At 43.7% G+C, this 26,365-nt stretch overlaps 1 protein-coding gene across 7 annotated transcripts in view; it reads right to left on the bottom strand.

Moving 5' to 3' along the window:
* The window catches only part of dmd (dystrophin), a 304,958-nt gene that overhangs the window by 96,527 nt on the left and 182,066 nt on the right, over window positions 1-26,365 (bottom strand). For 6 of the 7 annotated variants that reach the window (XM_083892996.1, XM_083892990.1, XM_083892991.1 and 3 more), the window contains 14 exons: window positions 18,649-18,794; window positions 15,340-15,440; window positions 12,935-13,046; window positions 12,582-12,695; window positions 11,520-11,675; window positions 11,256-11,426; window positions 8,873-9,055; window positions 7,257-7,391; window positions 5,198-5,347; window positions 2,195-2,356; window positions 1,330-1,440; window positions 1,042-1,215; window positions 450-605; window positions 200-370 (listed from right to left, as the gene is read on the bottom strand). In XM_083892996.1, coding sequence (XP_083749122.1) covers window positions 200-370; window positions 450-605; window positions 1,042-1,215; window positions 1,330-1,440; window positions 2,195-2,356; window positions 5,198-5,347; window positions 7,257-7,391; window positions 8,873-9,055; window positions 11,256-11,426; window positions 11,520-11,675; window positions 12,582-12,695; window positions 12,935-13,046; window positions 15,340-15,440; window positions 18,649-18,794 — 2,042 coding nt within the window. The remainder of the gene's footprint in view (window positions 1-199; window positions 371-449; window positions 606-1,041; window positions 1,216-1,329; window positions 1,441-2,194; window positions 2,357-5,197; window positions 5,348-7,256; window positions 7,392-8,872; window positions 9,056-11,255; window positions 11,427-11,519; window positions 11,676-12,581; window positions 12,696-12,934; window positions 13,047-15,339; window positions 15,441-18,648; window positions 18,795-26,365) is intronic. The other variant, XM_083892995.1, reaches the window with a different exon arrangement.

Here is a 26,365-nt window from a genome sequence, read left to right as displayed (position 1 = left end):
CAATCTTAAATTAAATTCCAATGTGAATTAGAGTTGATGTAACTCAGCCAGGACTGTAGAGATACAGCTTGAGTTTGTGAGAAGTCTAGCTACTGGACCTGCTGCATCATTCAAGCAAGTAAATAATGAATAGTATCAGGAAATGAAATCTTTCTACAGCAACAATCAAGCATTTTGTCAGTGACAGTGTCTCTCATACCTGAGCCCATTCCAACTCAGCCTCCAGGTCACTCGGCATGCCGTCCACCGCAGAGCGTCTGGTCAGCTCGGCGTCGGTAGCAGCCAGCCACTCCGTCAGTCCGTTCAGCTCCTTGCGAAGCTTCCTCGACAATTTCAGACTCTTCTCCAGCTCCAGTTTACTTTCGGTTACCTTCAAACACGCATACAATGGTGACAGTGAATGCATCTGTGCTCATCAGTGTGGCTTGTTTAGCATTGCTCGTTCTCACCTTTGCTCCCAGCTGGTTGTAGAGCAGTTTCAGGGCGGTCACCCTGTCGTCCAGGTCTTTGGGCTGCTCAGTCTGCTGCCTCTGGACGATCTGTCGACCTGTTTTTATCACCGTCTCTATCTCGCCTTTCACTTCACTCAGCATCTTGTACAACTTCTGTAATACACATACACAAAAAAAACAGAACATCCACTTCTGTGAGCCAATGAGTTAAAAAAAAATGCTGATTTCATCTATGGCCTTAAGTGCAGAGAGCGAAGTTTACAAACCAACACAAACTTCTGTATCCAGAGAAAAAAGGCAATTTGATGGTGAGATAAATCACTGAACATATTCTTACTACGATACCACAGACTTAAGCAGGTGCAGATTTTATTTAGTGAACCTTTTGTCTAAAATCTGTTTGTCCTGAGGTCCCCACTGGCACCTAGCACCATATCTTATGCTGGTTATAGGTGTGTTGGGTAAGTACTATGCCTACTACATGTAACTACCACATAACAACACTTCAAAACAACTGAACAATGCCTTCCATAGAACATTTCTCTATTTATTCATCTACTCGTTTCCCCAGAGTGATGAAATTACCAACCATGCACTGGTCCAGCTGTGACTGCACGACGTCCTGCTCCACACTGCGGATGTCCAGCATCCCCACCTGACTTTTGACTCCAGCCAGCACACGCTCGCATTCAGCCAGCCGAGAGTCAAAGTTGGCTGGCTTCTGGAAGAGGCGGAATTTTGTCCACACGTCGGTCAGCATTTTCTGAGAGAAGACATGTTCACATGAGGAGACGTGTACACAGTTATGTGTGTAGTTTTTTGTAACACAGGCTTTACAATGTTGACAGTACAGCAAAAACGTAAAGGGGAAAAAAACCTGTGTGAGGTCTATTTGTCCCATGATGTTCTGGGACGGCTCTTTGTCCTGGTTCTTCTTCCTCATGTCCTCCAAGGTTGCATCATATTCACTCAGCTCGGACTGGATTTTCTGCACATGAGCAAACACAGCTCCTCAAATACATGCATGCTGACACGGTGAAGAAGCAAAAGCAGGGTCACCATTAACGTTATCATTATCACCTATGTTTTCCTGCATAATCCTGTCAAAATGGCTATGAATGAAGAACCTTTATTTATAAAGAGTATAATTAATGAATGGAATAAGGTCTGTCATGAAGGTAAAGTAAAAGGCAATAAAGTTTAAAGGGATTTACAGTGTATCACCCTATGGTGACCACAGGGGGGCAATCAGAAGCAAGGAGAGAGCATTCCAACTTTGATAAGTTTGGTAACCCCCTTAAACACACACACACACACACACACACACACACACACACACACACACACACACACACACACACACACACACACTTGCACACACACAGTCTAAATAACAAGTGCAAAGCAATCACAAATGCTCATCAACACAAGCACTCTAATTAAATTGTTCTCTCGCCCCTTTCTCTGTATGTATGTGTGTGTGTGAGTGAGTGAGAGAGCGAGAGAGAGAGAGAGAGAGAGAGAGAGAGATTAGGGCTTGTCGACAGCGCACATGGACATAATCTCTCAATCCATTCATCCAATTATCTCGACCAAATGTAACTAATAAAACTAATATTCCAGAAATAAAAGTTTAAATGTATAGAGTGGCACCAGAAAACAGGGCCTCAGCCACATAATCTGCATAATCAGCTAAAATGCATGTGCTTTCTGCACAGTACGATGCAGTGCGCGACGCTTACCTGAGCCTCCTGTGGTATCTGCTGGGCGTCGATGTGGTCGGCCAGGTATGAGGTGAGGTGGCGGTCTGTGTTGGCGAGCGAGTCCTGCATCTGCCTCAGTGTCATGTCATTCTCCCTGGCCCACTGCGCACTCTTCTCCAGCTCCCTCTGCCTGAGCGCCGCCTGGAGAAGCAGCAAACACAAAAACACACACGGACGAGGGCTATAAATACAGGAAGTGGGTTGTTCGGAGACAGACCAGATGTACACAAAAGTACAAGGAGGCAACAAGATTCAAGACATGGCAACCTTTAAAGAGTCCTCGGGTGGTTTTGGAGAAATAGATCTCTTACATTGTGTAGATAATAGAACCATAGTGTTACAAACTCAATTTAACACAAGTCAGATTTCATTAGCCCTTTATTTTGCTGATGTTTAAATTAAAAAAATTCCCTTGTTAAACCAATATTGAAGATATTGTATCGTACTAACAAGTGCTGACATGCCGCACTACTTTGAATTACTATGCGGAAAGCAAATGATCGAGGAAGTTGAAGGAAGTCCACGAGGAAGTTGAAGGAAGTCTCCACGAGTCCTGGTTTAAAATGTCTGCTGTGAAAAAGGTCCAATGTTGCCTTTAGACGCCACACATACGCATGCTCGTACATACTCTGACCATATACTATATCGACACACACACATACACACACACACGCACACTCCCTCCGAGTGTACCCTCTTGAGGGAAGGACTCCTCGGTTTATCTCTCATGTTGTCTCCGTGTCACCAGCCACATCGAGGCTGTCGTCGCCTCTAACACCACCGGTAATGAAAGATCCTCTGATGCCTGTTGTCAGCAAAGCATCAGGCACTTTGACAACAGCAAGTGATTCCTTCCCTCCTTCCCTCCTTTAATCTGGCGACTGCTCACAGGATTAACTAGTAAAAACACCAATTACATCACAACCCTGTGTGAGCCCGTAGACAAAGACGGAGTGCATGTTGTGGTTACAGGTGAGCACGCTAATCCCATGCAGAGGGATAATGACTAAGTATAGCTCTGACCCCGCAGTTCTTTCTCTCTTCCTCCTCAGTATTGGGAATGTTAGCCGTGGATGCACCATTCCCACTCCCATGTCTTAGTTTATAATGTATGAAATGAGAATTTAAGTGAGATTAAATATTTAGGCAACACTGATAACAATCTTCCCTGTGGCGATGTACTCCATTTCCCCTGCAATTGTCAGCTCATGACTACATGTTCTCATTAAACACTCTGTTTTCCATTATTACTAATTTCACTCTCTCTCTCTCTCTCACACACACACACACACACACACACACACACACACACACACACACGCTGAGGGACAAAGGCGGGTATTGTGAGTAAGAGAGATAGGAGATCGTTGTTCGCAACACCGTCTCGTGTTGGAAACGCCATCGGCAACACTGCACGTCCTCTTATTATTGTTTTTTGGCTGTTCCAAGAAGCTTAAATTAAAATGGCCAATGAGGCTCTGTAATGTGGAGAAGTGCAGATGAGGTTGTGATGAAACTTTTTTTTAGCACGAGGGACACCGATCTAATATCTGCATTTGTTTGGATGCTTGCACTCCACGGAATTCTCTGCTGATATAAGGCTGAATAAAAAAATTGCTGACACTAAGCCACTGCATTATTATCATATTTGTCTTTGGATATGAAAAGGGAGATGGATAGGAAATAGATTTTTAATGTCAAACAATTGAATTTCATACATTGGGTTTCTCAAGCCTGGCTGATCGAAACATGAAAAATAGGAAAAAGGAACTTTGAATGATTACATAAAGGTTTTTAAAAATGAGGGAGGTGGAAAAGCTGGCATAAATACATAATAAGCACATTTAGTGCAAACAGATTCAGCATCTAAAGGAAATAATGTGACTGAAACTGTAGGTATGAGAGTTTCGATCAACAGTTGTGCCATCTTTTGCTGCGGTGATGACCATGACTTTTGTGCCACCTACTGCTCATCTTGGTGAACACCCAATATTCGGTGAAGAAGAAAGGATGTTCTTAAAAAACCTTAAATTTTCAGCCTGACACGCGAACATGACACACACACACTGTCCTCTGATGGGTCAGTAAACAAAGGGAGGCTTATCAGACAGTTAGAAGAACATTTATCTTTTGCTGCGGAGGGAGGATCAACCCAGTAGGCAAGGAGTGACCAAGTGTGTGTGTGTGTGTATTCTATCAGCTGACAATGTGCTCATGACAGCTGATGATGGAGAGGAAGGGAGACATGGGGAGAGGAAGTGGTGAAAGGGAGGAAGCAGAGAGCAAAGAGGAGGAGGATGAGGAGACGAGGGAGGCAAATTATGAAGAAAAGGCAGTGAAAGAGGAAAGAGGGGGGAAAAGTAAGAAGAAGAGCTTGAAAGTGGTCGTGTGATATACAAATAAATGATTTGCATTCGCGTGGAAAAAGGAAGGTGGACTGATATATGATGATGATGGGAGGGGGGACTGAGAGAACAGCCAATGGAAGACAAAAGAAGAAAAAAGAAGGGAGGATTGCCTCATCATTTTCATTTCACTTTTGTGAGAGAAAATTCTAATCTTCAGCCAACTTTGAGTTTAATTCCTCACGTACTCTTATAACCAGACCTGGTGCACATTATTAACAAACTAGGCACCTTTCTAGGTTCCCGGATAATCTCAAGTCTTACTCACTATACGTATCAGCCCTGCTGTTCAGATCTCAGACACTGTCTCAGTTCTCCTGTGATCTGAGCTGTCTTCAACAAAATCTTTCAACTTAACTTATCACTGACTCTAGAGGTTCCATCATTGGTCATCTCACCTGATAATCAAATTCTCCGTAACAACTATTAACACAAGAAAACTCTATAGACGACATATCATCAAATACCGTTTCTTGAACATGCACCAGGGCTGTGAGTGAATAATTAACATCATGAGATTGATTTCAATTATGTCATTTTGAATAGAGCACGTCTGTCTCAGTGTGTATATCCTTACCCTTGCCATAAGTTCATCCCATCGTGTGTTGAAAGCGTCGAGTTTCTGTTGAATAAGTTCGTCCAGAACTCCTCCATCCATCAGTGTCTGGGCCAACTCTCGGATCTGGTTCCTGTTGTCCTCTGGGTGACGCAGGAGGAGCTCCAGACTCTGAACACATTGACAAACAAGACAAAATTAGATATTCCCTTGCATTTTTACAGCTATGAGCCAACATTCTCCTCTCACCCGCATCACACTGAGCTTATTCACATTTATTTGACCTGATGACAACTTTAAAAAGAAGCATGGCAGCGTGCTTCTCGATCTCTGCATTTGTGTCTCCAAAGCATATATATAGAGACTTGACCATAATTTTGCTTTATTTTCGACTGACAATATCAATCATATGATGAATACACTACAGGCTGCTTCTATACTTTTTTCTTCCAGATAATTATTATTTTTTTAAGCGATATTATCTATCTATAAAGCAAGTTGCGTCTATGTGTCTGTGACAGGCATATCTTGCCCTAAGATTTTGGATATGGATTGAGCATGGCCCAATGGTGTCCATCCTTGTTTTTCACATTTTTTGGAGTTTTAATTTTCACTGATTTATCACGTTACACCAGGCAGGCAGTGGCTCATCAGCAGCAGCTGTGCTGTCTGGAGCGGGGAGATGGGAGTGAAGAGGCTGTCCTCAGAGTGCGTGAGACATTTTCACATGGTTCAACTCAGAACATGCGGTTATACTGAAACGACGAAGTCGGTGTCCATCCACCAATACGCAAGCAAATATTTATTTAGTATTAGCATGCTACTATTTTGCGGCTAACTTGGCGAACCTGTTTCCAAAGGAGGCTAGCAAGGCTACGATTAGCATTAGCGTAGGGCTAACATAATACAAACACTGTGCAACCTCATGCAATGTAAATTTTTACATTTTCGATTAGCATTAGCGTAGCTAGCTGTTGTGACCAAGCAGGCAGCGGCTCATCAGCAGCAGCTGCGTCTGGAGCAGGGAGATGGGAGTGAAGAGGTTGGGCTTACTTGGCGAACCTGTTTCCAAAGGTAATCTAGCGAGGCTATGATTTGCAGTAGCGTAGGGCTAACATAATACCAAACACATTAGCATTAGCGTTGTGCATAATGAGGTTGCACAGTGTTTGTGTTATGTTAGCCTTTACATTCCTTATCATGCATTACCATAACTGAAAAAACTTCTGCACTAGTAGTAAGAATCCACAAATTGAGATTTTGATAAAGTGAGTTGGAGTTTGTGAGAGGGAGAAAGTGACAGTATTAGTGCGGTGAAAAATCTCTTCATCTTAAAATCAGAATATATATACTGTACACGTAGAATGTATTTTTAATGTAATATTAATATTAGTGCTGTCTAGCTAAACTTTAAAAACAGAGGCACACATACGCAGTACACAGGTACGGTTATTAGTAGCGCTGCTCTTTTCGTTTAATAAACTGTAGGCTTGCTATAGACGCTAAAAAAGGGGCTAATGCAGCTAGCAGAGCTAACTGGTAAACCTGGACTTTGGTGTTGCTGCACATAAACATGACGTCATGCGCATCTATTTCCGGTTAGTCGTCATGGAAATGTGCGTTAATTAAACTTTTGCACAGCACTAATTAATATTTATCTTATATGAAACACACTCTTTGGGCTTTTACTGTTATTATCTTACCTTTGTCCACTTTTTTCTTTATGCTTCCTCAACAAATACAAGAAGTATAAGTCTATAAATGTGCTAAATTTCCTCACATAAGGTCTCTTTGGTTCCTAACAAGGTAAAAATCCATTATTATTACAGTTATTTCTCACTTTCAGTAAATTGAGTTAACAAGTAAGACGTTCCCATTATTTTCCCAGAAAGGTCACAAAAAGAAAAAAATCCAAAATACAGAGCACATGAAGAGCTGACGTCACTGAGGCTGCAGCAAAGAGATTTCACATGACGGCACACAGGAGATGTTGATCCCCTGCAGCCTTCATCATTAAGTTCAAAGGTGTTATCACTTGAGTAAAGGTGTGTGTCCTCTCCTCCTTCCTCCTCATACTCACATCCAGTGCCTCCTGCAGCTCCTCTGGTCCTCCCTTCAGGTTTTCTGTCTCGTCCAGTTTCTGCTCCAACTGGTCCAGGAAGGCGTTCTCCTGCTCCAGGTAGTGGAGCAGCTCACACCAACAAGCCCATACTTCCTAGAAACCACACACACACATGCACAGATCAGCCACAACAACACACAACAGTGAACTGGTTCAAATGTCTCCGCACTGTTTTAATATCTGTTATTTTAAACTTTCACTAAATCATAGTTCATGACTTGACAAAGACAAAAAACACACTGATCAGGCACAACATTAAAACCAGCCACCTCCTTTATTGTTGGAGTCGATCAGTGCATAAACAAAATCATTAGGAGCCACAGAAGGCGGCGTGATAAAGATGAAACGGCTTAGTCGATGAAAGGTTGATGAAAAGCGATAGATGATGCAGCCAAATGTTTTTGACATTTTATGTGTTAAAGAGAAGGATGACAGTCAGAGAGCAGCAAAAAAAAGACAAATAGTGGGAGTGCTTAAACCATTAAGCTGAAAACAAAGATGCAGAGGTAATTATTGCTCAGGGAGAATGAGGCAAAGATGAAAAGGTGAAGAAATGGAGACCCAGGACAGCTGCAGCAAATTGGTTTAGAATCCAGCTCAACTTTTAGTTTTATATTCACACATTCAGGAAGGATTTATGGAAGGATGTCCATATGTTCCCATTTAAGACTTTCATTGTCACACCAGTTATACAGGTACAAATATGTCAAAGGCTTGTGCTGGTCAGCTGGTCAAAGAGAATAGAAAAACAAGACATACAATTACAGCTAGACTGTATTAGGAGTATACACCGAGTGAAAAATATAACTAAAGTAGATGTTCACATCTGAAAGTTTACAATGGTGAGGTGAAGAAGAGAGGGCGGGCAGGGTGAAGTGGGTGGAGACGAGCGTCAGGGGTGATGAGTATGAGCTGAAGATACTGAGGTTTTCATTGGGAATGACCAGGATGAACAGGATTAGGAATGAACATATTCGAGGGACAGCTCAGGGTGAACAGTTTGGAAATAAAATAACATGCAGAGGAGGATTTTTTATTATGTTGTGAGGGAGGACATGAGGAGGACACGGGATAGGACGCGATGTTAGATGATCCCAGAAAGGGAGAAGCCGAAAAGGGAAGAAGAAGAAGACATCCGAACGTTTACAGATACAAACCAAATGAAAGTAGAATAGCGAAATAAAGTTATACACTCTTTGCTCCCTTTGTTCCCTTACTGTGTTCATTATGATGCTCAGGTGACACAGTTCATGTTCCTAATCTTAAGTATTATATTGGGGGAAAAAAAGCATCCTAAAAAAACAAAAAAATATGAATAATTTCACCCTTTCGAGGTTATATTTTCAACTTTTGTTTTGATGTATTGAGAAAAATTCACATTCAGCTTGAGTGTCTTAAATGAAAGAAAAGAAAGTCGACACAGAGCCTTGGCTAACCTTGCTTCACTTTCACTTAATCTGATGTATTCTCTGCAAACACCGATGAATGTGAGCACCACCTCCGCCCCTGAACCATGCAGGTGCCTGAAATGACTAATTATAAAGACAGAGGCCACAAGAAGGCAAACATCATACCTCCAGAGTTTTACATTTCCCATCAAGGCGGCTGCACAGGCGCTGGTAGTTGGCTGTCAGCACATCCAGCTCTGAGCGCAGGGCATCGTGGGCCGTGGGCGGGGCTTTGGCAATGAAGCTGTTCACGCTGTCTGTGAGGAGTTTGACCTTTAGCTCCTTGGAGTGGACTTCTTCCTGGGCCCTCTGGTAGAAAGACATATGCATTTTATGTTTGATGATATTCCTACATGTTCATTTATAATTAAAGTGACAGCTAAATTATTCAGTATAAAGTCAAGTTGTTCGAGGGATAGTTCGGTTTTTTTTGGAGCGTGGTCTTATGAGGTACTAATCTGTGCTGGGAACCAACATGAAACACACATAACATCTAAGCCTGGATAACTCTACAATAGATTATTTATCGAAGTTCAGAATTTTTTTTTGCAGTGTACAAATAGCTTAGTTTTGGCATTTTGGCTCCAACTTCGTCACTCCCCACAGATATGTTTACGCAGACATATCGGCGGTAATGAGCAAACATCTTTAACCAGCGACACTGCACAGATGAGCACTGGCACTGACAGGCAGACGGAGAAATGGGAACATTTCACAGCTTAAATAGTCTGCCAAATAGTGAGGTATGATTGTCTGTGTTTCTTACGGATACAGAAAAAGCAGTCCCACTTGATCACCTGAACAGGTTTTCGCATGACTTTTGTAAACCTCTGACTCTGCATCCATCCATCTTCTACCACTTTATCCTCCACATGAGGGTCGCGAGGGCAAAAGGCAGGGTACACACTGGACAGGTTACCAGTCCATAACCGGGCCACATCAAGACAAACAACCGTCCACTCCCACACTCACACTTAACGTCAATTTAGAGTGTCCAATTTGCCTAATCCCCAAATCTGCATGTTTTTGGACTGTGGAAGGAAACCGGAGGACCCGGAGAGAACATGCAAACACCATGCAGAAAGGACCTTGTTCTGAATGGGTCGCACACCTCACCTTTTAAAAAACATATATATTTAAAAAAAAAAAAGGCTGATTTTCAATATGGATACTGATACTGAAGCATGAGCAGTTTTATAGCCTCAGTTTCCAGTTTAAAAAAGCTGTCTGACTGGGACATAGTAGGGCAAACATGTTCTCAAAAGGCTTAAACAGACACTGATTTTCCCTAAAGAACCCTGACATATCGGTTTAATTACTAATGTAAACAATCCTAGTCATTTAAACAATGACTAATGTGACGTATAGGATTTCGATGCTTTTAAATAGATTGACTTTGGTCTAGCTTTTCTGACCTCCCTGGCTTCTGCTCTGAAACGCCAACACATGCATTGCTCGGCTCAGTTAACTTTAAAACATTACATTGGTTTTTAATGCGAGTGTGAAACTAATAAAATTACAGAACAAAAGTTTAAAGGATCTCTTTAGTCAGCACATAGTGGCTCAATGTGCTTTTCCGAATAATAAAACTGGTCTCAAAGAAAAGCACTTAGTTGATTTAATTTGTCTGCATTAACATTATATTAACATAAGTCCTAAAAGTCAAGTGAGCAGTGAAAGAAGGAACACAAGGAGGAAGAAGGAGGGAAACAAGGGTTTGGTGGTTATGGATGCATGAACAATTATATTGATGTTTCTGTAGTTGGCAAAGCCACAGAGTGTGAAGTGAGCCAATGAATCAGTGAATGAAACATGCATACGTCTATAATGTGCTTTTTTGTTGTTGTGAACTATATATTTTGTGTATAAATGTTAATGTTGTACTTTGTGTTGATCTGACTTGCCAAAGGTCTGTGGATGCAAATTAGCTCCAAGCACAATACATCAAACAGGAACATCCATGTTTTGACTGTACACGGAGCATTTTAAAGAAAATGTAAAGGTGCCGTCTTTGCAGTCTTTTACAAGTTAACTCTTTATACTCGTGTCACCATTAGATGTTACAAACTATTATACACTGAACCTGAACCATCTCTTTAATCTTATTCAACTCAATACTGTGGTAATGAGGATGGTGACACTTGTTTTCCTTAAAGGTGTCATATGTAAGAATGTGGCAAAAACAGTTACTATATTCAAATTCAAAATACAGAGGTCTTTTAGGTTTCGTTTTCTGACGTAACTGGCAACCCGTGGTTGCTCGGCAGCTGAGACTCTACGAACTGCAATAATTGGTAGACGGCTTGTGGTTTTTTAATGCAAATCTTTTAGCTTTACTGTTGTTGTTGGTGAGTTCAGTTTGTTATATGAACATTATTCCTGAGTCTCTGTGACATATTACGAGGATTTTATGGCCAGTTGCTTCAGATTTATTACATAATGCACCTTTAAATTTAAGATAAAATTCCTGTATCTATCCTACACCGTCTGAATACACACACACACACACCTTAAGCTCCTCCACGGCTTTGCGGAGCTCCTCAGGTGTCTTATATGTGAAGTCTCTCTCCAGGTAGTCTTCCTCAGCCTGGTTGATCCACTCCTGCATCTCCTGCATCTCCTTCCTCAGAGCCATGGTCTTATCCAGGCCACCTTTCAGCGCCGACTTCTTAGCATAGGCCTAGACGGGCAGTAGAACACACAATACAAACACTCCATGTAACGCAGACACATAAAAGCAGCATGAGGCACACAGTGTGGGTTAATCACACACCTGTTTACAGACGTTCTCCCACTGGGCGTTGAGCTCATCGAGTTCTTTCTGAATGTGGACGGCGAATGGCGGTTCCGCCTCTTTCTTCAGGTACAGACCCACTTCGTTGATGCCGTTGACGCTGGGCTGGATGGTGTGGATGTCATTGACCAGAGCCTGGATGTTACACAGGTGAGATGATGAGATTATGCACATTCTACAGTAAATCCTTGAGGTCTTAAATCACAGATTTAATGTCTTTATAGGTAACGATGAAGAATCTTGCTCTCTACTTCTTCAAGGAGATTTTTTATTTTGGTATTTTATTTTATTTAATGCACAAGGGCGTTGTATAAACTATTTCTCAAACTTTCGCAGCCTTCTGAGAATTTCTCAAATGATAACCTTTTCAAAACTTTTTTCCTTATTGTTGTTTTTTGAAGCAGGATTGTGTAAGGTACTGACACAGTCAATTAAAGCTGTCTACATTATGCATGTCCCCTGTGTTGAGGACCAGCTTGAGACACAGAGGACATTGCTACAAGCAGGGACAAAGTCGAACGCATTTTACCCACTTAACAAAAAGCTAAGCTGGTTTAAAGGTGCATTATGTAATAAATCTAAAGCAACTGGCCATAAAATCCTCCTAATATGTCACAGAGATTCAGGAATAATGTTATTTAGAAACTTCTGTTACCAGATGGAAAAACGTTGTCTAACAGTGAGATAAAGCAGCAAACATATTCATAAGATGACATAAGGTGTAGATTTGCGTGGAGGTTCTTAGCACAGAGGGCAGGTCAAGAATATCCTTATTTAATTAAGGACATTTTTGTTAAAGTTAAAGGACCAGTGTGTAGGATTTAGGTTTCACATTGTCACAGTGCAGCATAACAACATGCTGTTTGATTTGATGGTGATACAATATAGTCGAATTTGCAGATGATAATACATGAAGGGCTCATTTTTAAGTCATGAAACACAACGGTTTTCATTTCATGAAAACAACAAAGCCCACACAGTGGACCTTCAACTTTTTAACCGACAGTGAAGTTTTAGGGTCAGGATGGAAGCATTGCTCACTGTGCACTGCTCTAGCTGTTTCTCCAGAGCTTCTGAGTCTCCCAGCGCTGGCCACTCCTCGTTCAGGAAGACATCCACGTCGGCCATCCACTTCTTTAAAGTCTTTACATCGTTCTGGAATAGGAAGACAAAAGAGAGGTAGAGAAAATCCATGGTGAAAATCAAGATGATCCTCTAAAAGTTGATGAGCTGTTGAAGAACAGCCGTACGTTTTCCAGTGAAGTACTTGGCAGCCTTTAATCATAATTTCATTTGACAGCATGCGCATGAAGAGTTGTGGCTTTGGATATAAAACACAGCATTTGATTTTATTCTCTGATGTTTTCGGGAATAATCCCTCTCATCTATCTCACCTCAAACTGCATCAGTTTGGCCATCAACTCCTGGATTCTCTGAGCGTTGTCTGTCAGCGTGGTGCTGAGTCGCCTCCAGCGTGCCATGATGGTGTCCATCTCTGCGCGATACCTACAGTGGCACAGGGGAGAACAGAATCTTACTGGCTTGTGACATGAGTGACTCGTTTCCTTAATGAAGCATGACTAATGCACACTCCTTACTGATTTATTGAAGTGATTCAGAAGAGAGAGCCAGACATAGGTATATATGATGGTATGGTATTTGTTTTTTTAACCCTTTAAGATACTACTCAAATATTTGGTCGACCACAATTTGAGTCACGATATCTCAGTGAGAAATGCATCAAGCTGAACTCAACCTGATTGAGCCACCTCTACCATTGCGTCTTTGAGCAGTATGCCTTTACAGCAGGGCTCTCAAACTCAAATGACCTGGGGGCCACTGAGTGCCTAGTTTGGTCAGTAAGGGGCCGGTGAAGTAAAAAAAAAGGCCAAGTTTTTGAGAAAAAGTGATTGTTTTGATATGGAAAGAAAAATTTGACAATATAAACATATTTATGATATAGTAAACATAGTAATATAGTAGCATAATAACATAACATAGTATAATAATAATAATAATAATAATAACTAATTTAGAGCTGCAACTAATAATTATTTTGTAATCAATTAATCTGACCATTATTTTCCTATTTACCTGAAAATATTCACATAAGAAGCTAAAACTATCAGAAATCTTGTTTTAATCAAGAAAAAATCGATTATCAAAATAGTGGACGATTAGTTTAGTAATTGATTAATAATTAATAATCAATTAATTAATCGACTAATTGTTTCAGCTCTAAACTCATTATAAGTTGATATTAATTGGTGGGCCACATGCAATTGATTTGGGGGCCGTATGTGGACCCCTGGTACCGCCAGTTTGAGACCCCTGCTTTACAGCATTCCTTTAAACAGCAAGTGACACAAAAAAAAAATTCATTCGTCATATCATGGTGCATATCCGCGGGACTTTCGAAGGCAAGACTATTTTGTTGACATGTTATCGTTTCAGAGGAGTACAGAATTATGTAATTTAATGCAACAAAAATAAGTCTTATAAGGATCAAAAGTTTTCAAAACATGCTCTACCAAACAGTTGACTTGTCATTTTATGGTAAAGGTAGAGAAGCTAGCTAATGTTGGTAAAATTAGGGGGGGGGGGGGAGGGTTAGTGTTGTTAAAATGATTGCTTTAATTTATTGATCAAGAAATTGCACTTAATGTGATTTCTCTGAATGTTGTACTTTTGTTATGAACAGACGTCTCAACCGTTTGGTAGAGGACTGTATCTGAAATATTGTAGGGTCTGATTTAAAAAAAAAATAAAATAGATATTGATTGTCGTTATTGTTATCATAAGTGAATAAAACATGCAAATCAATTATTTTTCCTTTACTTTTTCTTGGTGCGTACCTTAAAGGGTTAAGGTCCAGTATGCAACAGTCTGCCTCACAAGGGACTAGTAAGCAAATATTGCCTTTGTAAATATAGATGAGCCAGACTCCTTGTGTAGGCTAAACTTGACCCACCTGGCCAGCAAATGGATATTTTAATTACAACCCAAACCAACCAACACACATTTAGCAGTCCTTCATTTATGTATTTATGTTTATATAGAACACTTATCAGAAAGTGTCACTCCTGAGTGCTGACCTTGCACACTATAATATATAATTTCCACATCTCAGCATCAGGTGTAGGAAGAGGTGAAATAAACAGACAAAATAAACAGAATTAAAATTATTCCAAACTGTTTTTTTTTTTTTAATTGCTGGAGAAAAAAAGCTTGTTCCTGTCCACGCTTCTTCTAGGACAAGACCAGCTGAGCTGAATGCACACTCGCTTGAGGCGAGGAGAAAAAAGGATTTACTTCCAAAGACCATTCTTTGGGTTAAAAGGCTTCAGACAAGGACAGAGATAAGACCAGGGTTAAAATTAGGCTGCAGTTTCCACAAATGAGAGGACTCAGAGCTCGACCTTCTCCTCCTGTACGCAGAAGTCTCTTGATGCATATATTATATGTTATATCTGTTTAATTGGTTGAACAGCTAGAATATGCATGATAATTGACTGCAATTAGCCGACACTGTCCCTTTTTGGTGTGACATGCATGACCATCTCTGACGGCATATTGGACCTTTAAGGTTGCTTTACATGTAGTTTAACTGCACTCTTTTGAGGCAGTATTCCTGACTTTGTAAAACACAGTAACATGTCTTCTGTAGGAAAACAATGAAGGCAGAGAGTTTTAAATACATATTTAAACACTTGAATCATAAGCTAGAACAGCAGAGTTATTTTTTTTTAGAAATTCCTGGTTTAATTGTTTCTTCATTACTCATCACTTCATGCCGTACTTCTGGCTGATATCTGGTGGAGCTTTCTGGAAGACCTGCTCCACCGCTGCCGTCAGGTAGTCTACCTCCCCCTGGTGTTCAGTCAGGGACTCCTGAAGGGCCTGGAGGCACGAGAGCGTGAAAGAGAGTTTGAACTTTGACTTTGAAAAACACACTGAAAATACAGTATTTACATGAGAAAATTTGATTTCTGAAATAAATAAATAAAAAATAAAAACCTCCACAGAGAAAATCAGCTATTTTGCGTTACAGAATGCAGCACTAAAATAAAGCACCAGCAGATCACGACATAAGCTGTATTTATTATTTCAAAAAGACTAGAATGAGCTGCATTAGACTCGCCTCATAAGAAACTCTGACGACACACTGTCCCTCCAAATGGCGAGATAGGAAACAGCTGTGCGGGAAAATTATCGACGGCCTATCAGCATGCAGAATGAATCCATAATTATTGTCTATAATCATCTTCAATTGATTCCAGGCCACGAGACTGGATCTCCTGCTATGTTATAAGGCCATTATCACGTTTAACGAGGGCTGAGTATGCACATACACACATGGTACACACATACTGTGAGGTATCCAGGGCTGCAACTAACGATTATTTTCATCACTGTTTATTTTCACGATTAATTGAGTAATTTTTTGTTCAGTGTTTTTATAGCGTGGAAATGATGATGTTCATGATCTAAAGCTAAATCTAAAACCAAAACGATTCCATCTTCATGATTTTCTTTTTTTACATGGAGCAAAATAAACTAGAAAATGTATTTATTAATTTAAGAAGCCGAAAAATGCGAGAGCTTGTTTTAATCATGAACTAAACCCTCAATCCAAAATAGCTGACGATTAAATAAATAATTGTTTTAGCCTTAGAGGTATCTGTGTACAGTAAGTGAGCGACAGTGATTTAAAGGGATAGTTCAGAGATAGATCAGGTTAATCTACAGTATGTGGTTGTACTAAGGACTAATGGAAGCTCTTTCTTAATGCTGCCAATGGGGACACAAGGAAAAACTGATTTCAGCCACTTAAAAAAAGGCTCCTCTGATCAAATCTACAATATCTTCAGAATTTGTTTGTGTTTTATCCAACAATTAAATGACCTTTTCAGACTGGTAACTAACATTTTTCAACTGCTCCCTCCCTGCACCAAAGTCCATAGAGACAAATAGCGATTTAACATCACAGCGCAAGAGTTGTTGTTCCATTGCTGTCCCCATCAGTAAGTTCAAATGTATTATTTTTGCTATTTCACTATTTCAAATCTTTCTTGCGGCTCTTTTGTCCCTGCAAGCATAAAAGGCTGATTTCCTGTGAGGACTTTGGTAGGAATAATGAGGGCTTTTCTAAATTTGTTTCCAGAGGGAAAAGGCTGTTTAATGGCGAGATAAAGAGGCAAACATGCACTCAAGAATTAGATGGCGTCGTAGAGTGTGCGGTGTGTGTGTCAAGCAGACTTGGTCGAAAATGTTTTCTTCTTTTTTAAGTGCGCACTCTGATCACCTAATGATTCTTTCTATAGGGATGTTTTATTTATGACAGTCATTTGGACAGTGTCCTGGTGCAGAGTGGCGTAGATCAGATGCACACTATTTACTCACTAGGTTGTGGTTGTGAATCAGACTCTCGGTTAATGAGGCGTGTCACCTGTTCTCTCTCTATCTGTCTGCTACCTCAAAGAGTGGGAGAGAGTGCACCTTAAAAGCGTGCTGCTTTGGCAGGTTGGCATCACCGCTGGCAATATAACTTTACTACTTGTAGTAAAAACTGATTACAATGTTACACAGCCTAACGGGATTATAGAACCAGGCCCATTTTAGCATTTTATGGGAATTTGTAAATAGAGTTGAGCAGCAGTGTTGTCAGGAGCATAGACAGACATCATACACAGTAAATCCACCGATCTGCTGAATCAATGGTGACTCCGCATAGATGTGGGATTAGAGTTTATACCACTAAGAGCACATCTTTATGCCAACCTCTATCATTACAGAAAATAACATAGAGAAACTGACTAAAATATGTATTCATAACATGGTGCAGTGACAACAAGTGAAAAACGATGATGTAGCTACAGTTGAATTTGAAGCACTGTAGGTGATCACATAGTTACGCATGGGCGGATGGTGTATCGGGCGATTTGGGCGACGCACAACCAACTAGGAGAAAGACAATTATTTTTTCTAACCAATTCCAAAGATCCTTAGTACTAATATTCCTTTCAACCGTCTCTGCCAGCAAAAGTAGTTATTATCAGTGTTCTATTATTATCTGTCATTGTCCAATCAGAATTGTCAGATTCAGGTCAACTCCGGGCGATTCTCCACGTCAATGAAATCGCCCGGAGATGACCTGAATCTGAGCATTCTCCCATTGACTCTCATGTTAAAAAAAAAATCCGGAAAATGACTATCTAATGCATTTTCAATGAGGATTTTGGGACTCGCCCTAGAAGAGGGGATGTCTTCGATCAAGTCACGTCTCGCGAAACGTTGTTCGCTTTCATGTTCTCTCTGCTCGCGGCGCCCTCAGCGAAGGCAAGGTCCTAAAAGCTCACTGTTTTGAAAATACACGGAGGATTGTGCTCGTTGAACCGGTCCCAGCACTAACTGATAAGTATGCGTAGTTTTACCAGCGCCACGGAGTTCACGCTTTCATACGTGTTAGCTGTTTATGGCTTGTAGCAGCGGACGGCAGTCATTTGAGGCGACGTTCGTTAGCTTGTTTGCTAACATTGTTGATTTGTTTGTGTCTCTCAGGGTTTAACTGCAGGTTAAACTTCACGCAAATCCGACAAAATAAACTGTTTTGTGTAAGAAAGCATTGTTCTAAGATGTATTTTTACACCTGCCTCCATCAGTTAGTTCGAATGTGTTTATTTCGTGAATTCGGCGTGTGAAATCCTTCTTTGACATTTTACTCCAGTAACACATACTTACCACACGAGGCAGTAGTATACTAGGATCTCCCATGAACCTGTGAGCTAAAAACACACATTTTCTCTGTGGACTTTTGGCTTGGGAGAATGATGACACTTTACTATAATAATAAGTGGAGGTCCTGACCTCCAAAGGAATTCATTTATTGCACTGCACCTTTGCCACATGATTAAGATTAAGTCCTTGGTGAGAGTTTTGTATAAATATGCACTTTATTATCCAGACAGTTCTCCACAGAGTACATAGCACCATTGCATACCGTATGTTTTTTTTGCGAGATTGCTATATTACCTTTACATATACTTTAACATTTAAATATTATTTATAAATGCACATACATTAAATGTGTGTGTGTTTGTGTGTGTACCTGGACATCCTTCAGTCTCTGCTCCATTACAGGATACTCTGTAACAGCTGTGGATGGGATGGCCATCTTGGTCTCGCATTGTTGTAACCATGCCAACAGCGCTGATATGGTCTCCCTGTAACGAGCTGGGGGCAAGCTCTCCAAAACTTGAGACAGATGGGGGGGGGAGAGAGAGAGCTATGAGTGAGGCTGTCACTTGATCTGTGCTTGTTAAAGCACTGCAAATATTCGACACAAAATCCTCCAGGCTGGATGAAACTTTTTCTTCAAACATGCGTCCTCTGTCCTCAGACATGAAAGAAATTCCTTATTTTCGAACACGTACAGAATCAGCATTTCACCCAGCAATACTGGATGTTCACGTGCTGGCTGGTTCTTTTCCACAACCATGTTAATCAGTCACACTCAAATCCCTGCATTTGTTTTTGTGTTTTGTTTCTGGCATGTGCCAACAGTGAATTGGTCCAGAAAACTCTTAAATCTACGTCAAAGGTCTTATTGCCTCTGATATAAATGGCCAGAAAATGATAGGTGACAAAAAGTATGTATGCTGACCTCTGACATGACAGCCGGAAATGATCCGCGTCAGTCAGAGAGTAGAGACTGAGAGATAGTAGCTGAAGATGGAGAGAGGCTGGGGTTGTTGGGGCGGAAAGGATTCATTTTAAGAAGCTGAGCGACGAAACCATTGATAAAACAAATGTTTTATATATGACTGTATCTACCTGGGTGTGATGGCACAATTTACTGACAATGACTGGAAGCTGCGATCCTTTGCCTTGACTCTCAAAAAAACAACAGATGTGCGACTAATTGCAGAGAACCGCACAGAGGAATTCCTCGACATGGACAACGAGTGGAAAGTATTGAATTGAATTTCAACACCTACTCTGTGTCTTTTTCTCTCGCTCTCTCATGACAAATGTGAATGTCTGAGTTTATAAGGACATTCTCAGGTGGATTTTTTTGTCGGGATGTAATCACATGTTCTTGTTGCATACAGGATGGCAGTCATCAATGTTGAGCCTTTATTTTAAAGCTACCATAGAGTGGTCCTATCGCACATATATGTGAGTTATAAAGGTCTCGTTTTTATGGTCGAAAACCTCCTAATTGCTGCAAACCAGCCAATAGAAATCTCTCCTAACTGAAGCTCTCGTCAGCCGCTCTGTTTCAGAAGAAATCTCACCCCCAGAAGACAGAACTGTGTTGTGATTGGCCAGCCAACGAGAGCTTTCCCAAATGTCTTGTGATTGGCCAGGTACCTGGAAGTGGCGTATTTAGCACGTCAGCTCTTAGAAGCGCAGCTCCCCCCTCTGGAACGGTGGATGCACTGCTACTCATTATCAAAACATTGTTTAACAGCGTTTAAAAATAGCTTCTTCACGACTCCCAGCTGCAGTCCCTTTTACGTCTTTAACCCGGAGTCAGAACCAGAGTCAGAAGACACTGTCCCAAGTGAAACACCTCCACAACGGACGTTATTCTTCTTCTGCGGTTCACTGTACGCAACCGGATGTGCCCGGACTAGTGCCCAGAGCAGGACGATCGGCTGTTCCGGAGACAGGATCCTTACGTAACGATTCCAGGCTTTTTCAGACCGCTTTTTTAATGCCCTAACAAATAGACATAACTGTGTTGCGTACTTTTACTTTTACCACTGTACTTGATGAAGTGACTTAAAGGAATGTGCTGACCACCACTGAGTTGAGAGGCAGAAAAAACCCTGTCACAAAAAGAAAAGAGTGACTTTTAAATAACTGGCACATTCCTTTCAGAGAAAATGAATTTTTTTTTCATGATTCTCTACCAAAGCTGCCCTGGGGAAGTTGACACAGTAATTTGTGTCTATGACCAGCCGTGTGTGTGTGTGTGTGTGTGTGTGTGTGTGTGAGAGAGACAGAGAAAAGAGAGCGATCTCACCCCTGGTGTGGATGAGAAAAACACAGTGTGTGGTGTGAAAAGGCAAAATCCTGACACTGCCAGATCTCATTCCTCCCTCCCTTTCCTCCATCCATCCATCCCTATCCAGCTGACTTCTTCTTTTCCTTCAATCTCACATCCTGCATTTTTCAGTGTGACTATACTTTTTGCTTCTTTTTTTCTTCTACCACTCACTGACACAAAATTTTGCAACAAATCTACTCCTTTGTCACAAGTGTGTTCTATTTCATCCTTACTGACCGCCAGAGGCGGTGCTTTAGCACTGGATGTCTCCATCTTGCGCATGCGCAGGTCGAGTGTTTATACCAACAAAGTCACCCATGACCCCTGATGACGCCGGCTAGCCTATATCTTCCGGTGACATCAGAGGATCTGTTCCTTTTCATCTTCTCGCTTTGCAGGTAGACGCATGTCAGCGAACTCTAGCTGAATTAAAGCGTCCATTGCCGCTCCGTCGCTGGTAGCCTTGTGACAATCTGTCGGAGCTGCGAGCTGCTCGCCCTCCAAGGGCTGCGACGAGCGGAGACGGGAGGTTCGTCGCGGTTCGCCGTGAACACCCCGTAATAGAAGTTGGATCAGCCAACGCTACAACTGGCTGAGTATACCAGGCGTCTTTCGCCTCCTTTGAGAATATGTCTTCTCTGTAAAATTAGTCGGTGAAGGCGTTGTGCTCGCTCTCTCCCGACATTTCCGTGTGTTAATTACGGGCGCTAGCGGTTAGCATTGCCTGCTCGACCTAGCGTCTGTATAATCGGTACACAGCTGATAGTACCCGCTTTGTTGCGGTCATATGTTGGTGAAGAAAGTGCATCTGTACTCCTATATCTGTGAGTAATTGTACAACTTGTACCGTTTTTTATCTGTACTTTTCCATGTTATGAAGACAGCATTGCTTTAAGACACAGAGTCTGTGTAATCGCTACACAATTGGTCGTACCCGCCTTTCGTTGTAGTTGTATGTCGGTGAAGCCCCGACACCCGTACTTATGCTGTATCTTGAGTACAGTACAACGTGTACTGCCTCTCTCCTTTTTTACTGTCATGTGTCGGTGCAGACAGCGTGTGTGCTCTCTCTTCGACATTTGTGATTTAATTACAGGCACTAGTGTCAGCACTGCTACTTAATCTAGTGTCTGCATAATCTGTACATTATACATGTCAGTGAAGCCAGTGTACTCGCTCCCTCTCCTGACATCTGTACTACTGTTATCCGTGAGTAACTGTACAGTGTGTACCGTTTCTCGCTTTGTTTTTTCATTTGATGTGTTGGTAAAGACAGCGTGTCCGCTCTCTCTCCCGACATTGGGTTGTTGCGCTGGCGGTCAACATTGCTCGCTTGACCTAGCGTCTGCATAATCGCTACACCGCTGCTCGTACCCACCTCCAGTTGTAGCTTCATATGTCGGTGAAGCCAGCGTACTCACTCCCTCCTGACATCTGTATTTCTGCTATATCCGTAGAAGCTTGACCTAGAGGCTGTGTAATCGGTACACAGCTGGTTGTACCCGGCCCACCTTTCGTGGTGGTTGTATGTTTGTGAAGCCAGCGTACTCGCTCCCTCTTCCAACTTTGTACTTCTGCTGTATCTATGAGTAACTGTACGGTGTGTACTGTCTCTCTTTTTTACTCTCCTGTGTCGGTGAAGACAGCGTGTGCGCTCTCTCTCCCGACATTTGTGATTTTAGTTACAGGCGCTAGTGTCAGCACTGCTTGCTTGACCTTGCGTATGTGTAATCGGTACATTATACATATGTCAGTGAAACCAGTGTATTCGCTCCCTCTCCTGACATCTGTACTACAGTTATCTGGGAGTAACTGTACAGTGAGTACTGCTTTTGCTTTGGGTTTTTACTGTGTTGATGATGATGATACACCGTTTGCTGTACTCTTCATTCTAGTCCCCTGTAGTAAGCAGACGTGTTCCACTAAGGCTAACTGCATTGGATACCTGTTTGTGAAGGCAGCGTGTTCGCTCCCTTTCCCATCGCAGGTGTATACTACTACCTCTAGTAACAGCCATATCTTGAGCTGTGTTGCTAGGCGGGATGGTTGTATTTGGCGCAGCAAGCCGACCTTTTGCTGGTGAAGGCAGTGCTCTCGCTCCCACTCCCAGCATAGGCAGGTGCTGTTGCCCTCCAGTTAGCAGAAGTGTGAAGAGCCCACTAAGGCTAACTGTATTTGTCTGTGCGACACCTGTTGGTGAAGGCAGTGCGCTCGCTCCCTCTCCCATCACAGGTGTATGCTACTAAACGTCAGTAACAGCCACATCTCGAGCTGCGTCTGCTCGGTGGCGACAGTCTGTATTGGCGCAGCAAGCTGGCCTTTGCCGGTGAAGGCAGTGTTCTCGCTCCCGCTCCCAGCATAGGCGGATGCTGGTGCCCTCATAGTTAGTGTGAAGAACCACTAATCCTAACTGTATTCGGCTGTGCGACACCTGTTGGTGAAGGCAGTGTGCTCGCTCCCTCTCCCATCACAGGTGTATACTACTTACCGTCAGTAACAGCCACATCGAGCTGTGTCTGCTCGGTGGTGACAGTCTGTACTGGCGCAGCAAGCTGACCTTTGCTGGTGATGGCAGTGTTCTCGCTCCCGCTCCCAGCATAGGCGGACGCCGTTGGCCTCATAGTTAGTGTGAAGAACCACTTACCCTAACTACGGCCGTGCGACACCTGTTGGTGAAGGCAGTGTTCTCGCTCCCTCTCCCAGCATCTGTTGCTTCTCCCACTCTACAGCCACCGACTGGCACCATGCTCGGTGACCACTCCTGTGCGACCTGTATGGCCTCCCTGCAGCCGGAGGACGGTCATGATAGGTGCCCTCCGTGCCTTGGCCTCGAACACCTGAGGGAGGGGCTGTCGGAGGATCCGTGCATGAACTGCAGCTTCATGCCCAGGGCAGTGCGGGTTGCCAGACTGGCTGAGGAACACCTGCTGGGTCATGTTCCGGAACCGGACCAGCTGACCCCAGCCCAGCGACTGCCACCAGCACAGCTCTAATCGACCTCGGCTACAGAGGCTGTGGGCGCCCCCTCTGGGAAGAGGGTCGAGGAGTCTAAACTGGCCTCCAGGGGGGACCAGCTGACTGAGGAGTTAAACTAGATGAAGACCCTCTTCATAGCCGTCCAGTTCTGGGATCGGTGCAGTGGACGCAGGTTTTTCCGCTTCCCCGCTGCCACGGTCGAACCGGAGGAAGATGTAATCTCCGTGGCGGCTTCAGCCACCGAGTTCACCAACAATGGGGCCAATGTGGTTCCCCAAGGTGCTGCCTCACACACCTTTGGGGTGAGCTCCCGCTCCCCAGCCAGCAGTGGCGGGTATAACTTCATGGGTGCCACCATTCGCATGGCCCCACAGGCTCAGCCGGCTCCCGCCAGTGCCTCTTCAGGCGTGAACCAGCCCAGCTCCCCCACTGTTTTGACTCGCCGCCAGTGGCTAGATCAGGGGAGATTCAGTGGCTGATTATCGGCTTCTTTTTTCCAGCAGCAGCTCAGCTACTGGACTGTTTTCACCACAGGCCCTTAGGTGATTCCACCTTAACCCCACAGGTACAAATTTCAGTTCCGACACCCCAAACCTACAGCCTGGTCAAATGACCATTATACGCGACCCGGCAGAAAAAAACCCTGTCACCATGGGGTTCTACTCAACTTACTTTCTCATGGAAAAGAAAGACGATGGACTCCGCCCTATCACTCAACTTGAGGGGACAACAGGTTCCTGAAGTTCACGAAGTTCCACATGCTCAGTAATGCAGTGGTTCTGCGTACTGGCTTTACAGGGGAATGGTTTACCTCTTATTCTTGAAGGACGCGTACTTTCACGTCCCCATAGCACCAGGCATTTTCTGCAGCCTGCTCTCAGGGCCGCCATTATCAGTCCAGGGTGCTCACTGCTCCCGTTCGGCCTCTCCCTTCACCACTGGTGCTGGCCAGGTGTGTGGCAGCAGCCCTCTCCCCCCTGCAGTCGCGGGGCATGAACATCCTCAGAGTGATTTTCACAATGAGCTGCCTGGTTCCCTCTCAGAGTACACTTTTCTAGGGGGGTGACTCCGGATGCTGTTGCCATGAGGGCCTGTCCATCACTTCGGCGTGTGGACGACATCCTCATCCTCCTTCTCCTCTTCAGAAGGGCCGCTGCTTGCGCTACACCCAGTATATGCGCCTCTTAGGCAAGCTAACAGCTGCTGCCACTGTGGCTCCCTTAGGCCCGCTGCCACTACGCCCCCTTCAGAGGTGGCCGAACAGTTTTCCACTTGTATGCCAAGTGGCACCAGCACAGGAAGCTTAGGCATCACAACGCTGCCTCCTTGGCCTCCTGCCTCCTCGGCCTGCTCTGGCCCCACGGAGGGTGAGATGGTTTCTTCTTCAGGGCACGCCCATGGGCGCCATTACATCCCTTCGGGAGACTGTCACACAGATGTATCCCTCACAGCTACGGGCAGTGCACATGGCACTGCAGCTTTTTCTTCAGTTCCTTCAGTAGAGGCATGTGCTAGTACGGTCAGACAATGTCTCAACCGTCTCTCTCTGACATAATTGCACACACTCTGATGTAGAGGTGGTATTTAATATCTGGGATGTTTTTTCGGCAGGGCAGAGGGGGATCTCTTTGCCACAGAGGAGTCGACGACCCACTGCCCCCCTCTGGTTCTCCTTGACAGAGAAGGCCAGCCCTTCTCAGCCGCGAGGATGCTCTCGCACACGATCGCCCAGAAGCTCTTATCTATGCCTTCCCACAGAGCCGCTGATTCCTCAAACACTGCAGAGGGTCCTCCAGCAGGGCCACAACCTGCTACTGGTGGCCCCCTTTTCTGGCCAGGGATGACATGTTTTCCTCTGCTGCACAGGCTCTGCTGCAGCTCATCGCGGCGTCTCCCCGACAGGTTGGATCTCCTGTCTCAGTTAGGGGGCCAGGTCTGGCATCCTGACCCTCATTGCCTCCAGCTCTGGGTCGGCCACTGCAGGGCACGACCTCCGGGCAGAGTGTTCAGACACAGCCCAATGTACCACACTGAAAACTATGGAGCTTTCTACCCAAATGCAGTATGTGAACAGGTGTAAACTGTCTGCCTGGTGTTCCGACGGGGGCGAGGGCCCCGTCTACTATACAACTACAACAATTCTGTAGTTCCTACAGCCACTCCCGAATGGCGGACGGGAGGGCTTATGTGGCGGGCTTTTCCTCTCGACACACTCAAGTTGATGACAACACCGTGGAGTGCCACAGACTCGTGTCCTTTTCCTTAAAGGAAAGCCTCAAGGCTACAACTACCAAGGGTACAGAGAATTCTGGCTTGGGGTCTGCCCCGGTGCTGCCCCCCCCCCTTGAGTTGAAGACTGCCTTTCTCCTCACCATCACTTAGTAAGGAGTGCTGAGGAGCTACATGCTCTCTCTGTGAGGGACTCATGTCTGAGGTCGAACTCAGACTCAGATGGCTCAGGGGTCACTCTGTGGCCAAATACGGGCTTTTCCTCCTCAGGTTCTGTCATCGTCAAACCTTAATCCTGGCACAGTTTATCCTCCCAGCAGGGGAGGAAAGGTCATGACGGCCGTGCCCTGTCCAGACCTTAAGAGTCTATATAACTTCGACCGCGAGCTTGAGACGGTCAGAACAGCTGTTTCTCTACTACGGCGTACTAATAAGGCCGTGCTCCCTCCGAACAGTGACTCTCACACAGAATTATGGACATCATCACTCAGGTGTACAAACACGGTGGTTATCCCCTGCCATCCGGGGGAGGTGCCACTCTACTAGGGCTGTCACTACATCATGG

This window comes from Microchirus variegatus (genome assembly GCF_963457635.1).
Source record: "Microchirus variegatus genome assembly, chromosome: 1".
Lineage (NCBI taxonomy): Eukaryota > Metazoa > Chordata > Actinopteri > Pleuronectiformes > Soleidae > Microchirus > Microchirus variegatus.
Note: the sequence above shows the minus strand (reverse complement) of the source record. Positions and strands in the feature narration are given on the sequence as shown.